The sequence below is a fragment of the Hirundo rustica genome, chromosome 10 (assembly GCF_015227805.2).
Source record: "Hirundo rustica isolate bHirRus1 chromosome 10, bHirRus1.pri.v3, whole genome shotgun sequence".
Lineage (NCBI taxonomy): Eukaryota > Metazoa > Chordata > Aves > Passeriformes > Hirundinidae > Hirundo > Hirundo rustica.
In genome coordinates, this window is record NC_053459.1 from 6,061,166 (window position 1) to 6,078,835 (window position 17,670).

The window sequence follows — 17,670 nt, forward strand, 5'->3', positions numbered from 1 at the left end:
CCTGGGAGAGCACAGGTCTGTTTGTGCTCTGCCAGAGTCACTGCTGCAGCCACGTGAGAATGCAGGGACAGGGAGGGGAGGGCACTGTGTGTCAGGCAGGGAAGCACACAGGCACATCCCACTCACGCTCTGGGAGCTGCTCCTGCCTACACCAGGCACTGCTGGGATATTCCCTTGGACTTCTACTGATGCCTTCAGCCAAAGGAGCAATAACACTGCCCAGAGTTAATGAGACAAACACAGCCCCCACACATCTTCACAGGACACCGTGGCCCAGGGTGCTCGTTTCTCAGCCAGCAGGCTCCAAGGAAGCATGGCAGCACATGGATAAAACGTGAAAGATGACACCCAAAAGGTTTGGGCTGAGCTCAGCACCTGCACCTGAGAGTTCAGAGGCCTCCTGCAGAGAATTCCTTTTCCAGAGATGAGCCAAGAGGCTGTTAAACAGATCCCACAGGGCCAAGCACAGAAGGCTGAGGAGATGCAGTGTTTTCTCAAGGGCAGGAGTTGGAGAGAGAAGGGGAAGGTAATCACACAATGTCCCAAGCTGAAGGGACCCAAAAGGATCATCAAATCCAATCCCTGGCCCTGCACAGACACCCCAGCAAATCCCCCCCATGCCCAAGAGCGTGGTCTGAATGTTCCTGGAGCTGTGGCAGCCTTGGGGCCATGCCCATTCCCTGGGGGGACTGCTCAGTGCCCCAGCACCCTCTGGGGAACAACCTTTTCCTGATACCCAGCCTAACCCTGCCCTGACACAGCTCCAGCCATTCCCTCAAGTCCTATGTACAAGACTCACAGAAAGAGAGAAGAAATCCTACTTGGTGTAAGGGTTAGTGACCTCTCCTGCCACAGGCTGATTGGTAATGTGACCCCAAACCTTACAGAAAACCCACAGGAATACCTCTGTCCCCTTCATCCCTGCTGACCCTGGGAGCAGCCTGGCACTGCTGTGGATGTGGGAGGTTCAGAAGATGCCCAGCCCAGCTCTGGCCCCAGGAGCTGAGCTCAGCTGCCCAAACCTGTCTGTGCCCAAGACACACACACACCACACAACACTGTTCTCCTCGTGCCACAGGCTGTGAGGGGCTCATGAGAACTGCAGCTTCCCACTGATGGGACTTACCAGACACTGATGTTCCCTTGCTTTCCTGAAAGGAGCTGTCCAGAACAGCGACTGCACCCTCAGCTACAGCCAGCACCACGGGTACAGAGCCTCTGCTACGCTCCCATCAAGGGACTACAAACAGCCAGAGCCTTGGCTTGCCTTTATTTTGCTCCCTTCCTTCAGAGGAACATCAAAGGCAGGAGTCACCCTTAGCCTTGGGCCAGTTGGTTATTTCTCAGCTTGGAATCACAGAGGGGAACAGCAATCCCCCGTGCAGCAGCAGGAGCCAGCCCAGCTGGAGGAACAGCTCCCTGGGGACATGCCCCTGCTCCCAGGCCCCTCTGTGCACCTCCTGCCCTTCCCTGGTGCAGTGCTGGATCCTGCTGGACACATCCTGGGCTGTGGGGCACCAGCTCAGCTCACAGAACCACTGCCAACAGGGACTGCTGCAGTTTATGGGAACATCCACAGGTTGCTGCAGCCCAGGAGCTGCCGCTGCATTTCAATGAGTCTGTTCTACACATCCCCCCAGACTGGAATGTTTTATTAAAAGGGAGGAAATTTTCATCAGACCGTAGGAATAGTCTCTTAGAAATTGAGATGTAAAGTCAAGCCAAGATTCCCCACTGCAATTTTGCCATCTTTACTCTGAACCAGGCCATGACCCTTCCCCAGGTATTCCTGGTCTCCTGGCAGTTTGGAATCAGCTGCCCCTGCCCCCTGCCAGCATCTCACAGACCCCACAGTGCCAGACTTTGGATTGTAGGCAGTGGAAGGAGCATTCTTGCAGGGCTGCAGATTGCTCTGAAGGAAGGCCAGGGGACACAATTACAATTCACTCTGATATTTCTCAAAAAACCCCCACAAAACAACAAAACTCACCCAACTCCTCCAACCTGAGAAGCTGAAGAAAACAGTCCATTTTGATTCAAAAGCTGCTACAGGATAATGCTGGTTTTCAAATCAGTCTTTTTCAATTTGTATTGTTTGCACTTTTAGCTTTGGTACCAGTCCTCCTCTACCCACTCACAGACACCTGCACTCAGCGTTCTTACTAGATCACTTGTTTCCACCAGAAGCAATCACAGATGTTCTGTGTCTTCAGTTCCTTCCTCACATGGATTTCCTGTGCACTGCTGAAGGGAAGGAATCCACCTCCAAAGCAAAGGAGTGGATGTTTGCTCAGTTAATCTGTACACGGGAACCACAGAGGAGAGAATGTCCATTCTTCTAACTGTGTAAAACACTAATTATCTCTATGGTACTACTGGGGGATCACATATATGTATTTTCAAAGTTATAAACCCCTTGGAAGTTTTTGATATTGCTGGAGACAGGTTAATAACTGATGGTCACTGTTACCCTGCAAACAGTAACACTGGCTCTGTCTCCTGATGGATGGAGGCCCTGTAACATCTGTCCAGCTCTAAAGGAAGTTTTGGTGAAAAACCCACCCTAAACCTTCACTGTTGCCCAACAGAAAGCACGTGGTGCAGAGGGAGCTTTAAGGTCACATGAGGGATGTGACACCAGCCCCTCACACGTGGGATCGTTCCGAGGCTCCGGAAGGCTGTCATGGGGAGGGACATGGGAAAACTGCAGGACAGAGCCCAAAGGTAGAGCCTGACAAACTGGATTAACTATGGAACAACTCCATTGTCCGTCCTGGCGTGACTTGACAGGATTAAACTCCTGAATAAAACATAGCTGCCATCTGGACAGCTCCAACAACAGCATGCTCAGAGCTCCTTGGACATGGAGTAACCAGAGCATGGCATCTCAGGGGTTCATGGCAGGGCTTATGGCCCAGGAGCCAAGACTCTTCCTCTCCCTGATCCCCAGTGCACAGGCTGGCAGAGTAAATGGAAAACATTTGCTCACTGAAATGAGGCAAATGAGTTTTGGGAATCAGTGACTGAGATACCCAGAGCCTTTCCTGCAGGTATTCAGGCAATGGCCCAGCTGCTGAGCCCTCACCCCTCAGTGAGCTCCAAGCACCACAACAAACACACAGCTTTGCAAGAGGATTAGAGACCCACCATAAAAACAAGCTCCCATTTCTTTTAACTCTCATTTACGGTTTGCTCCAAGGCAGGGAGGGCAGGACAGATGATCATCCAGCCCCAGAGGATTACCCTTGGGAAGGCAGTGAGGCTCAGGGGTAACACAGAAAGCACAAACTTTTGGTAGCAGAATTAGAGGAAAGAAAATCCCCTGTGCCCCTCTTTCTGCTCCCCTTGGCTGGGGCAGAGTGTGCCAAGCCCTCATCCCAGCCAGGTTCCACTTAAATCCACACTGTCACTGATCCCATAACGGGTCAGTGCTGGCTTGTGGCGTCTCTCCACCTCCCCAGTTTCAGGGAATGCCCCAACATCACTGAGCACAGGGCAGGGGAAGCACTGTCTGTTGGGCTGTCGTTTCACATCCACATCTCAGCCACACTGCACGATTCAAACTGACAGCCTTTGCCTGGGCAGGGCAGAATTAGTGCTGTGAAATGCACTCCAGATGCTCAGTGGCATTTCTCAGTATGACTCCACTCCTAATTCAAGGCTTCCTAAGAAAATAAATGCCTCAGCTGAAGATCACCATATTAGATTTTGCCAAGAGGAGAACTAAACTTTCAGAGTGTTCAAAGGGGCTACAGGGAAATAGCCTCCCCAGAGATTTCTGTGCAGAAGGGCCTGGGAGCTGTGGAGCTGGCACTCTGGGATTGAGGGAGGACAGGGCTGGAATCAATCACCCTCCCCAGAGATGTCTGTGCAGAAGGGCCGGGGAGCCCCAGATCTGACTCTTGGGAGGGCAGGGCTGGAAACACAATGCTGTTAGCAGGATCTTGGGATTTCCTGCTCACAAACACCAGCTGAGAGCCAGAGTAGCTTGTCCAACCCAGAGCTCTGGGTCTGGCCAGGACCAGCAGAGACAAGAGAGGACACAGAGAAGCCCCACTGCCCCCAGCTTGCATTGCCAGCATTGGCCCAGCGCAGAAAGTCTGCTCTGTAACTCAGCCCCTGCAGGAATCGTTACCTCCCAGGGTTAATTAACGCTGCTGAGCAGTGATTGTTCAGCAAACAAATTTCCTGCAGGAGCTGGAGATTCTCCAATCTATTGCCAAGTCTAAATATACTCAGCTTTTTTAAGATGTGACTGCGCAACAGTTTGATCACATGCGAGTACAACAGTGAAATATTGTAATTTAGATTCGTGAGGAACATCACAGACTTGCAGAGGATCTGGGACACAGGGAGGAGGAGCTGGGGGCCTGAGCAGTGCTGGGGCTCTGCTGAACCCAGCCCAAGCTCTGCTGGGCTGTGTGTATGAAGCAGGAAGCCATGACTTCCCTGCCAGGAGCACGAGACAGCAGCAGGGAAGCAGCAGCAGCAGGGAACCCCCCACACTGGGATGGCCTGGGATGGATCCTTTCCAGCTACCAGCAGGTGATCCATGCTCGAAGTCTTCTTCCCTATCCAGTCTCTCCACATCTCCCTGTAGACCCTGAGTCCCAGCCAGCCCTTCACTTGCATCAGTTAAATAAAAGGAAGCATCTTCTCCTCCTTACCCCAATCACTGCCATGGCATGTGGAGCATTTTCCCCTTCTTTCTCTACAGGGTAGGTCAGACTGATGTCAAAGGGGAGCCCCAGGGGCTCCCTGACTGACTTCCCAAGAGAAACCCAGGGATAACCCAGTTATAAAGCACTGGAATCAAGTGCCAGGCACTTGAAGGCTGGATGCAGTTTTAGTATTAAATTCTCCCTTTAGTTTTTAAACTACACCCCAGCCTGTCACCCCCATTTATGCCCACTCCTTTGAGGCAGGAGGGCAGAGGTTGAGATGTGGGGCTGCTGAACTCTCCCAGCCTTAGATGCAGTGCCCACATCCCACTGTGCAGGACAGGACACACACTGCTCAGCCTGGCTGGACCACACTCCATTTCCAAGCTCCTGGGAAAGCTTTGCTGCTGTCACCAAATCAAAGACTAACACAGCCTGACTGCAGAGACTGCATGGTGCTCCACAGAGATCTGCAAGATTCCCTTTCCCCACATCTTCCCCAAGCAGGAAGCCTCTCCTGTGAGTGCAGCAGCTGACTAAGGCCCTTAGCCAGCTTTTGATCAGGATGGCTTTGGCAGGAATTGAAATCATCTGCTAGAACAAAACCAAAGTCCTGCTATAAAAACATACTCCAAGATTGAATTATTTGGGCTCCAGGAATGAAAATGCTGCTCCGTGCACATCCATACAGTGACAAATGCAGCAGAGCTCAGCTGCCCACGTGCAACATCCCTAAAGACAACCCAACAAACCACCTGCCATGGGGGCTTACCATCCACAGCACCAGCCCAGGGAAAAGACAGCTCCATGCATATTTGAGGCTGTACTTCAGTTTGAATTAGGGGTGGTGAAACTTTTAGTGCACAAATACTGACAATAAATAAAAATTAATTCTCTGTTCTCTCACCCAAATCCAGCTGCATCAATCTTGGTTACACCCAAGCTTCTTAAAATGTTTGCAAGTACTTAGTGAGTCAAATCAATCCCAGACCTTTTATCCAGAGCCAGATTATCTGCTAGGAAGGTGGAACAGAGGCTCCACAATCCAGCCACAAGCAATGTTCCAGCTTTCAACCTAAGTTTTATATAAAACACACCTAAAATAATTTGACAGGAATTGTCCACACAACCAGCTGCAAGCATCCAGCTGCCCCTCACATCAGCTCCTTGACCTTCTGGATGAACAAATTTCCACGGTTTCCAGAGTTGTACCCTGACCAAAATAAACTGGCATTCAGAAAAGTGACCAATTAGCTGCTGAAAGTGTTTGAGAGGTACTGATCAGAGTCTTGTCTGGAAGCACAGACACACAGAGAACGAAGCGATGATGGAAGTTTACCTGACAAGAAACCACCTCACAAAACTTACCTGTGCCAGGGATGCTGCAGTTCCTTTTTTCAGCTCTGAGAAGTTCTCACTCAGCTTCCCTCCCTTGTTGCTCGAGTTGCATTTGTAGCACATCCACCTCATGATGCCCTTGGTGACCACCCCGCACTCCTTACTCAGCAGGCACAGCGAGTGGTACAAGTGGCCACAGCTGGGAAGAGAGGGAGTCAGTGCTGGGAGCAGGCCAGCACCTCCTGAGCTCTGCACCGTGCAGGGGAAGGGGCTGTAACTGGGAATCAGCAGGTCAGCGGTGTATCCTCACCCTCCTGTTGATTTCACACTCACACAATCAACCCTGGAGGCCCTACAGACAGTCACACCAAGGTAACAAGGATTTCACCTTATTTTACAGACAGCACGTGGGAGATGCCAGGGCTGTGGCAGACCCGAGGTGTACAAATACACGAGTGAGCCCATGGTGTCGCAGTGACATAGCACACTGCTGGGAGAGGGGACAGAAAACTGAGAGCCGGCTCCTGGAACTGGGAGGCGATTCTCCCAGGCAGGCAGAGCTGGCTGCATGCAAAGCAGGCTCTGGAGGGTGTGATTAGGCAGCCCTCTCACAGTGCAAGGCAGCAGGGAGATGTGCTCCCAGGAATACAGATCATTACTCAGGCAAGCCAACCAGTAGATTTGTTTCCCCTTTTGAAACTATTAACGCGATCACAGCTGCAACCTCACCCCTTAACTTTACCTGAACACAATGATTTCATCAGCAGTTTCTTGCCTCCTTTTGTACTGCTGGAGACAGATGCAGCAGTAATCCTGCTTGGGGGTAAGGCCTCTGGTGACAGAGGCTCTCAGGTTACACAGGGACCAGTGGAGATCGTGGTTTAAAAGGCTCGTGGTTGTCTCCAGAAGGGTCTGTGTGGAAGACAACACGCAGAGTAGGTCAGTCTGTCACCTCCACACTGCAGAAACTCCCCGCTGACCGGTTCTTCAGAACAAGCAGCTTGGCAGCTCACTAAGAGCAGAAAGTACCCAATAAAATCACTCTTCCTCCTATGCTTTCTATCCACTGACCTCAAAACACTTATCCTTTCATCACATGTTAATGGAGCAATTCCTCTGCACTCTCAAATAGACAAGTCCTGTATTGACTTTTGCCCAAGAGCATTAAGAGAGACATGGCAGGCTCATTTTGTCATCTTCCACATCAAACCCGCCTTTTTTTTGCCCTTCTACCTGGCAAGCTACAGCTTATATCCTCATTTTAGGAGAAAGGTGCTAATAAAAATCAAAGCTCAAAAGCACTATGGCAATTAAAGTCTTTTAAAAAAACCCCTGAACTGCTCATCTGCTTGTCCTTCCCAATGGATGCTCGTTTTCAAAGAGCCCAAAGAACCACCCCGAGCTTCCAGCATCCAGTTTCTCTCGGGCACAGGGGCTCTGCTCCCAGATCCACCCGTGCTCCACAGCAGCAGCAGCTGCAGCAGAGGATCCCATGGGGACACAGCCTGTCCCAGAGCAGCCAGGCAGGGACAGGGGGCAGCACCTGCCCAGACCTTCTGCAAGAACCCAAACACAGATGAAGGTTCCTGGCGTTCAGCCTCCACAGCAAGGCTGTTTCCCGTGGTGGTTGTGTTGGCTGCCCTGAGCAGCAGCTGGGATGGCACTGCCACATCGGGGGGGACAGGGGCTTGGAGGAACACTGCACCCTGTTTACGGGGAAAGGAGTCTTAGGGAACTGCTGAAATCTGGAGACTGCCTGGGATTTGGGACTGGACTGAGAAAAGCAGGACTGAGATTAAGAGGAAATCTCGCCAGGTCACAAAGGAGGCGCAGCATTATCACTTGGAAGTGTAAAAACAGCCTGATTTAAAAACCTGTTATTTAAAACTGCATATAAAGACAGAACATATCAGCTTTGTGCCTTTGCAGGATGAGCTGGAGGAAAAAGCAGATGTTTATCCTTCTGGTACATTTAACACAGAACTGAGCTGCAGAGCTCCTCACCATGTACCTGTCAGTCCCTTCACTTGCAATCTGTGAGCAAACCAAACTCCCTCCCCATGCCCCAATCACACAGGAATCACTCACACCTCTGTTGACTTTGCCCTGCAGACAGAAATGACAAGAGAGAGAGCAGGAGGCCAGGCAGCTAAAATAATGCTGCATGCAGCAGTGGACAGAACAGAAGCACAGGCAACTTACTTGTTCATAGTTAAAAGTGTCCAGCATTCCCAGGACAAGCCCTTGAATTTCTCCAAGTTTCCCTTTTCCATAAACTGGATCCTGTGTGAAGAAATGCAAAGCTGCAGTTGAATCACAGGATATGACCGTTCTGATTCTTTTTAGGTCTGTTTTTCCCTCTGGATTGGAACTGCAAATGGAAGCTATGACTGCAGAGTTAAATATGCTGCACATGCACAGGGACAGCAGAATAATCCCACATTCTGATGGGAAAATCGGTAATTAGCAAAACTCAGTAGATAACAACATCAATATAAATTAGTGTGCCTGGGTCAAAACTGGGAACTCCATTCAGGAGCTGACTGGAGAGTGCACTTGAGGAATATCGAAGGGAACAGCACGGCCAGCCAGCTCTCAGCCCTGCATCTGCCCCATGCTCCTGCCCAGCCAGGGGTGCCTCAGCCCCAGGCTGGAAGAGCACACCCCAGTGACTTCTGAGCCCACAGCCCAGCCTGCAGAGGGAACAGGGCCCTGGGGCTCTCTGGTGCTGCAGGGCTGATTTTCACATGCCCTGAGCAGCTTTATTGCCACGTCCCAGCAGCACAGGCACAGGGCTGTGCTACAGGTGCCACATCAGCCTGTGCAAAAACAGACCAGCCAGATGAGAAAAGGCAACTAACCCAGAGAGTAGAAAAATGGTGGGGATGCAGCAGAAACAGGAACAGGAGTGGGATAAACAAGCTCTGGATAAGATGAATGAGAGAAGGAGTAGGAGCAGAGCTGATTCCATGCTGGGACTGGGCAAGAAGACTCTAGAGTGACAAAGCCAGCTGACAAAGACAACTAAAGCAGCAGTGAAGCTACACTGCAAGACACCCTGAGGGATCACTCAAGTTGCAGAAAGCAAGTCAAGGAACTCTTGAACAACAGCCCTGATGGGCAGTGTGACAGGCAGAAACACCAATGTTCAAACCTAAATAAAAGCAGGCCTGAGTAACAGCACTGAGTCAAACCCAGCTGTGGGTTTGGAGCGTGCTGGATGAAGCACAAAGAGCTGGATGTGCTGCACAGGCCCCTTCTCTGCTGGGTGAACAGCACAGCCTGGACACTCCCAGGTCCCCTCTGCCTGCACCATTCAGCAGCACAGCACAGGAAATGCAGTGCAGGGCTATGGAGGCAATGGGACTCCAGACAGCAGGAATGTGATCCAGAGCACAGAGCACTTGGGCAGGCAGCAGCTCCTCTTCTAAAGCCCTCAAGTACACGGCCAACACGTCACTCACAAACTGTCCCAATCCCACAGTTTCACAGAGCACCTCAAACTTCCTAAGCTGCAGGTGGAGGTTTTCAAAGCCACTGGTTTCCTGTCTGGACACAGAGTGGAGGCAGGGGAGATAAGAAGAGAGAATAAACACACACCTGCAGCTTTGCAGAGGGAGAACACAAGTCTGAGGGCTTTCAGTTGCTGCCTTTTCCTCAAGTCATGCTTGATGATCTCTAAATATAACAGCAGCTGGGAAGAAAATGGACTTTCTTCTTTACAAAGGAGGCTCGTGGTCTGGCCAAGCCTCACCCTGAGCCTGGCAGCACAGTGGCAGCAGTGGGTCTGTGGCCATTCCCTGCTGGAGCCATCCACTGGGATGGGCTGGAGCTGCCTTCTGCCTCCAGCAGCACACCCACAGCTCCAGGCCACTTCTCCAGACACTTAAAATGCTTCTAAATCGCAGCTTCAGATCCCACAAAATTTCCAGCCACAAAAGCCACATGGGATCAATTAGGTTTATAGAGGAATATCTTCCATCTATTCCACCTTGTAAAATTGGTCTCAGGTTGAAATTCAGGCATACTCCAGACGTGGATGTGCCATCCCATGCAGTGGAACAGATCCCAGCAGCTGCTCCCAGGCTGGTGCTGCCCTGGGAATGTGGCACAGACACAAGGAGCCAGAGCCAAACTGGCTGCCCAGGGCTGCCACCAACAAACAGATGGGGAAGAGCTGGCAGGGATCCACACACAGCCCAGGGGTGCTCATGCAGCCCTTCCAGCCAGCTCTGTCTCTTCCATTTCCCGTTTCTTCCTGGGTCCAGGAAAGAGCACTTGCTTTGCTAGCAGTGCTAATAAATGCACTCTGCAAACACATTCACTTCAGCTTCTCCCCTCTGCAAGGGGCCAAAGCAACCACTCCACACACAACTAATCCCAGTGCTGACCTCCTAGAACAGGAAGAAAAAACAGCCAAAGCCCTAAGCAGGAGTGGAAAAAATATAAGGAGAAGCTTTCTGGATCTTTCTGCTTCCACTCTGGAACAGCTTTTAGAAAATCCTTCCTTCCCCTCTTTGGGGTCCCTGCAGGTAGCTTTTACATTTCTGGCTTCTCCAGTTCTCCATTTTGTAGGAGGCATCAGCTGCATCTGCTTACAAAACATTCATGAAGGATTACAGCTTTGTAAGGGAATTAACACTCAACCTCTCAGCCCTCTTCAGAGAGCACTCACATCCTTAATAACATGGAATTTTTCTTAATGCTCAAGAGGATTCCTCTGGTATCTCTCCTAATGCCGTTAGTTCAGACCTCCCAGTTAATCAGTAACTCCCCAACACTATAAAGGATGAGCAGGAGCAAATCTCTCAATTGTTATTTCACAGAACTTTGGTGAGACAAGGCTGAGCCCAGGTGCTGGGACAGGCAGGTGCCAAGCCTGCTTGCTCTCTGGGAAAGCTGCAGGTCTGGTGCCCTTTGGCCAAACACTTGGGTTGCAAAGTTAACATTTGCATAAGGCATAATCTGTAAGCGGTTAAGCCCAGAAGAGGAAGAAAAACAGTCTGCTAAAATTGGAATACTCTAATTCCTTTTCAGAAAAAGCAGGATAATCTACCTCAGTTTACTGATGTTATCCACCTTCCAACAAAACCCCCAGTGAATTCCTGGGCAGCTGTGCCACCTCCCAGCCTGCAGCTCCAGCAGGTCTCTGCTCTGTCACAAGCCTTGAGCTCTGCTAGAACAGCATTTGAGGGCCCTGTCAGACAAGCACCACTTGTAATTCTGCATTTCACCAAAATATTTGGAGGGTTTGGGAAAGGCTGTATGCACTCCAGGGCCCAGAAAGGCTGGCTTCACTATTTCCTTGTGGTCACAGTGAAGGTGGCACACCAGTAACACACCTAAGTGCCCTGCAGAGAGCTCAGAGCCAAGACAGAAGGGTCTGGCACCAGGGTTTGCAATTTTGCATGGCTTCAAAGAACAACTACACAACTCTGCAAAAGGAACACCCAGGCAGAGCTAACAACACAGGGATCCTCCTGTCTGGGAAAGCACTACCTGTGCCTGCCATGTCCTGATACTTCCCTGCAGGGCACTTAAATGGCATTCCCACATAACCCAAGGAAGCAAATGACTGGAAGGCAAAACTCCAGTGCTCTCTGCTGCCCAGCTCTGAGGAGTTTTCTTTCAGATCCCCAGCAGGGCCAGGGTTCAGAATCTCTGAAATCTGAGCTTGGCACTCATGACAAGGCCACAGAGACCTGCTCATCACCATCCTGACACCAGCTGGATTCAAAGCAGCATTCTCCCAAAGGCCAAACTGCATCCAAATAAACTTCACAGAAACCTCCCACAGGCACCCTCTGCAAGCCCTGGAGAAAGAGTTTAACAAAACACAGCCACAAACCCACAGGCAACAGTGAGCTGGAGCAGGGCAGTGCCAGGAACCCAGGAATAAAGGTCGGTGTGAAGGCAGAGTGAATGGCAATGTGGGGGTTAAGGACAAGAGCACAGGGTTCAATGAAGGGTTTGTCTTGGAACAAAGGACACTGTCCCCAGAGGAGGTGCCAAGCACTGAAGGCAGCAGACTGGTGAGACTCAGCACAGGCAAGCTCTCAGAGGGGCCCATCTCCTAATGAGGAGGATAAGAAGCTGGGAGAGGCTTAAGTGAGCTTCAGAGGTGAAAAGAGACAACAATTTCTGAAGGACACAGCTGAGCTGTTGGCATCTGTCAGAGGACAGAGTGAGGAGCTCACAACCTCCCTGCTGCCCACAAACAATCCAGGTCCCATCACTGCACACACCTCAGGGGTTTGCAAATGCAGGGGTGAGTGAAATCTACAGAAGTGTTAAGAGGCAAAGTCAACTTAGAGATCCTGGATATCAACACCACCTCCCCTTCCATAGGATCTTCTCTTGATCTTTATGAGGTTTTTTCCTACACCCGTTTTTTCGCTACAAGATACCAATTCCTGCCCCATTTTATGAATTTCTGATACTAATGCTCTTTACCTGGAATTCAGTCCTTTTCTCTGCATTTTAAGAAGTCATCATTTTTTGCTCTAGTTGCTCAAATAGTCTGCCTTTCCAAATCTCACTTTAGTCAGACTAAATTTGTCAGGCTGACCAGAGAGGTGGAATGAGCAGGAGCAGTTCCCCCTGCCTCCAAACCCAGTGACCAGAGCTGCAAATGCTGCTCTCAGTGATGCCTGACCCATTTCTGTCCTCAGTGAAGCACTTCACCTGATGAAGCATCCCCTCAGCCTCCCCAGCAGAGCCATCACACCAACCACTGCCCTCTACAACCAAGACACCTCACTCCCCTGCTGCCTCCAGGACATCAGTGCCAGCCCCTGGAAAAGGGATTTTCTACTGCTGCTAAAAGAGTCCATCAGAACAGAACCAGAATGAAATATGTGAAGATTGCCACCAACAAGACTCTCCCTTCCTCCCAAAGGAGAACAGGATCTCCCTCCACACTGTCACACCTCCCAGCTGTGTTATCTGCACAGTGGTCACTGCTTTGACTCCCATCCTGTCCCGGCAGATCTCAGCACAGCCCAGGAAAGCCTCCCTTCCCTTCCCTGACAGCCTCCCACTCACTCACAGCTTTTCCTGCCTGCATTAAACATCAAACGAAGCCCAACAGGAAATTATACCAAAACCTCAGCTAAAAGTAGACGAAATAAGTTATTGAAGAGCCATTAGGTTTGCTTGACACTTCCTTTGATGAAACCACACTTCATTTCAACACACTTTTTATCCACTCTCTTGCAACATGCTTTGCTATCTTAGGAGTTTGTTCAAAATCCAAGGCTGTGAGTAATATTAAGATCAAACCAAGAGGTTGCTAGAGGTGTATGCTCACCCTGTGAAGCCTGTAAGCCCTTCTCCTCTCCTACCTGGAACAGAAACCCTGAACAGCGTTTCAACACTGTCTTAGCCCATCAATCATTCCACTCCACAACACAGGCTATTCTTCTAATTCCTTTTCTGCATTTCTCAAGGTTTGTTATTAAAACCCATCAGCTTTCATCTGTTTTGCAAATTAACTAATTATAGTTGCCTGTGATCACTCAGCCCAAGGTCCTGCCTAAAATCAGCTCTTCTGCAAGTTTGCTACTCACTAACTTAGTCTCTAAAATAATATTGCACCATCAAGAATATTTTGGACCCAATCATGATCTTCCTGCAAAGCCTAAACACTTTGCTGTAGCGTCTTCATAACTGTCCATCCACCAGCCTTCACTGAAAGGCTTTCAACAAATTTAGTGCCAAGTTTTGGGCACTAAAGTTTATTTGGTCTGCAGGAATTACATCAATTACCTTCTCACAGGTCTGTTCCCACATGTCTCTCCAGATAATTCTATCAGCTTTTACACCTTATGTCCCACCAACAGAACTCTTACTGAAACACTGCACAGATAATTAGCTGATCTGATCTCCAGTGACCTGGGAATATCTTTTCTCAATAACCCAGCGGCACAGCTTGGTGAAACCTCCTCCTCTTCAGGAACTCACCTGGAGAATCCTCTGCAGGATTGAGGGAAGGGCAATAAACGCAGCCATGTTGTTCAGCACTTGCATTGTCAAACTCTTCAGAGCTGGAATGTCAAACATAACAGCCACAGCAGTTCATTAGGATTCCAGGAGTAAAGAGAGAGCAGTTGTACAGATAAAGAGAAGTTTTATTTCAGGTCATGTTTTCTGGTTTGAAAATAACATTTATGGGTTTTTTTCCTGCACATTCTGCACTAAGCACACAGCTTTTTGCAGCATAAGGGGTGTTCACAAGGTTTTGGTCCCCAATACCTCTGTATTCCCTTCCATACTCCCTGCAGTAAACACCCACATTTTCACTCACTTGGTAACACCACCATTCACTTTTCTTATTGCTACAAATCCCAGTTTGGATCCTTGTCTGTGGTACAGCCCACAGACTCTAAAACTTCCCAGCACTGACCTTTGCATGAGACTTGTCCCTAGATCCTCAGCATGGGTCTGGGATGGAGCAAAAGATATTCAGAGAATCCCAGAATAGTTTGGGTTGGAAAAGCCCTTAAAGCTCATCCAGTTCCATCCCTGCCACAGGCAGGGACACCTTCCACTATCCCAGGTTGCCCCAAGCCCTGCCTTGGACACTTCCAGGGATCCAGGGGGAGCCACAGCTGCTCTGGGAACCTTTGCCAGGGCCTCACTTCTCTTACAGGGAGCAATTTCTTTCCAATATCCCATCTGACCCAACTCCCTCAGGCTTTCCTCACAGCAGAGCTGCTCCATCCCTTTGGTCACCTTGGTGCCTCCTCCAGCAGCTCCACGTCCTTCCTGTGCTGGGCACTGCCAAGACCAAAGCATCTTTGCCCCTTTTTAGCTACTCTTATCTCTCCCACAAAGGGAGGCTGCTGACTCAGAAGTGGAGTAGAGAATTTAGCTGGTGTATTCAAGTCCCACTGATTTTATACACGGCACACAGGTGCAGGCAGAGGTGCCCCAAAGGGCTGGGCACGCACAACAGCAGTGAATTACATCAGGAGGTCCCCAAGTGCTGACTCCAACCTTTGTACACATTGTGCACCCTGGCTCTTTCAGAGACCATCCTCAGGGCAACCAAATCATCAGCACAGCCTGTGGTGGGCTTCCTCTTCCACACAGGACAAAATAAAGTAAAGTAAAAACCCTATTCACCCGACAGCTGCAGCCTACCAAACACCCAGCCTCAGCTCCCTCTGTCAGGGAGCAGAATATTTAAGAGTGGAGTAACAAAAGAACTTTTCTTCTATTCGTTCATCAGAGGAGAGACAGCAGACAACTTTTACTGTTCGGGGTCACAAATGCCAAAGTACTCACATTCAGAGTATGGACACTGCGACGAACCGGAGGATTTCTGTGGGGACATCATGGCCTCAAGCAGGGGAAACCAGAGGGCCTGGAATCATGGAATGTGAGGAAAGAACCAGTAAGGACAGGGCAGTGCTAAAAATGAGCTGTGAGCAACGTCAGAGGCTGCTGGCCAAGACTCACTTCCACATTCTGAGAACAGAACTGCATTTCTGATGGCTGCTGTGGGACAGAGCTAAAACATGGTAAAGTAACCTCAGAGCAAAGCACTTTACTGGAATTGGGACAGTAATCTGTGTTTGCTTCTCTCATTCCCCAACTACTTCCCCATGTGAGAGACAAACTCTGCAAGGTAAAGGTAGCTCACAGAGTGGGTAGCACAGTAAATGGACCCCAAATGGACATCTGATTTCTCTTCCTATCTGTTGTACAATGACATCACCGCAGGGAAGAAATGAAGCGGGTCACCTCTCACACTGGGCAGTGCTTGTGAAGAAATTACAGCTCTTGACTTCCAGCCATACCGCCTCCTCAGATATGGGAACAACATCCTCTGTTCTGAATTCATAAATTACATAAATTATGCAGAATCTTAGGACTAAAGATGCCTTTGTGTCTCCGACGGGGCTAAAATGGAAACACAACCTCAGTGTGAGGAGATGGGCAAAGCCAGCTCCCCCTGCAAGAGCTCAAGGCAGCTGCACGAGCTCCCCCCTCCGAGCCCCGGCTGACACTCGGTTCAGGGGCTGTGAACAGCTCTGCAGCCACAGCGGCAGCAGCTCTGTGCCACCAGGAAGCTGGCTCAGAGCTCACAGTGCCTCTGCAGTGTCTGCCTGACATTTGTGCCCAACTTCCACCTGGAGCTGGGGAGGGGAAAGGCCGTGGTCTCCTTCCTCTCACCTGAACTTTGTGCTTCACCTCATGAGTGAGGATTTCACTCTTACGGCTCCAAACGCTGAAGCACCACAGGGGGAACACGAGGAGAGGCACGGGGTCACTGCCTGGAGATACCAGTATCCGATGGACGGGGAGAGCAAGAGCCACATGAGGCAAAGCTCCAGGAGACACAGAGGCCTGGGTTGATTCTGGTGACACACTTTTGACTAACTTACCTCTCTCTGCTGCTGGTCTAAACTATGAGAATTCCTCTGGCAAAGAGCAATTGTTTTCATTAAAGTATCTTCAATATTTTCTAGCAAGGAGGGTTCAGCTGAGCCTAAGTGTCAGGGAGAAAAAAGCAAATTACAATTATAAAAACTATTAGACAAGTTAACTCCCATTAGATAAGTTAACTATCAATCTTTCTGCAAAATAAAATCATGCTGTTTCATCTAAAGTCTGCTCGCTACTGTCAGCAACTACATTACAAAGGCAAGTTCTGATTTCTGGCACTTTTTCTGAATAGTATGATGAATTGGGCAAGTAAAACATTTCATTTAATCAAACAATGAAGATCTTAGCTGTGGTTTAGGATACAATTAAGTAACAACTATGGGCACTGCATTTGATTAGGTGCCCATGAGTCCTTGGGCTAGCGAACAGCACATCTGTGCACACACTCATTTTCTCTGGGCAGAACATTCTTATTTATCTATCTGAGAAATTTGCTTTCAAAAGAGCTACTCCCGGCTGTCTCCCATCACTGTTCCCATATTATGCCAGCTGAAGCCCAGTAACAAGTCTGAATGGATTCTGGCATGGGAAATGTGTTTGGTAAGCCACTGAGAGGAGCAGTCCCAACAGGAAAAGCTGACCACACACACCCCAACCATCCCTCACAGAGTTTGAGGTCTCTACCAGGATCCGAACACCAGAGTGAGGGAGTGCCATCCAAACAACCACCATATGAGCAGTGTCACTACAGTGACTGGAAACTTGAAATAATCTCATTAGAGCACGTGACAGACACAAGCACTTCACATTTTTGTGTTTCTCTGTCTGTTTTTAATAGAAAATGGAATTTAACTCGAGAAGCCTTACTTTCATCATCTTGAGTAAGCATCAGCAACTTGCTCTGCAATCGCTGGAACAAAAGAGAGGACACAGAACAGTCAGCTTGGGAGTTTACTCCCCAAAATCCTGATAGAAATGTTTGTCAAAGGTGTGGTCACACAGGCTCACCCCCCTTTTCCTCCCCAGCACAACCAATATGGCATAAACATCCTTCCAAATATAGAAAGGAAAGCGGGAGCTGAAAGATGATTTTTGGCTATAAAAACCAAATTTCAGCATCTATTATCTTCCAAATGTTTGAAGACTTGTCACAAAAATATACTGATGTTCAGACTAGGCAAATACCTCAATTTATTGGTATTTGACAGAAAGCAAAAACTTCCATTGATTATATTGGGAAACAAATAGAGGAGCAAGGACAACATCTGAGCTGAGCCAC

General features: G+C 49.4%; 1 protein-coding gene across 3 annotated transcripts in view; it reads right to left on the reverse strand.

The window, feature by feature from the left end:
- The window catches only part of VPS8 (VPS8 subunit of CORVET complex), a 71,055-nt gene that overhangs the window by 6,032 nt on the left and 47,353 nt on the right, over positions 1 to 17,670 (reverse strand). For all 3 annotated transcript variants that reach the window (XM_040074849.2, XM_058422015.1, XM_040074851.2), the window contains 7 exons: positions 17,259 to 17,301; positions 16,391 to 16,494; positions 15,288 to 15,366; positions 13,962 to 14,044; positions 8,202 to 8,282; positions 6,742 to 6,911; positions 6,030 to 6,198 (listed from right to left, as the gene is read on the reverse strand). In XM_040074849.2, the coding sequence (XP_039930783.1) occupies positions 6,030 to 6,198; positions 6,742 to 6,911; positions 8,202 to 8,282; positions 13,962 to 14,044; positions 15,288 to 15,366; positions 16,391 to 16,494; positions 17,259 to 17,301 (729 nt within the window). The remainder of the gene's footprint in view (positions 1 to 6,029; positions 6,199 to 6,741; positions 6,912 to 8,201; positions 8,283 to 13,961; positions 14,045 to 15,287; positions 15,367 to 16,390; positions 16,495 to 17,258; positions 17,302 to 17,670) is intronic.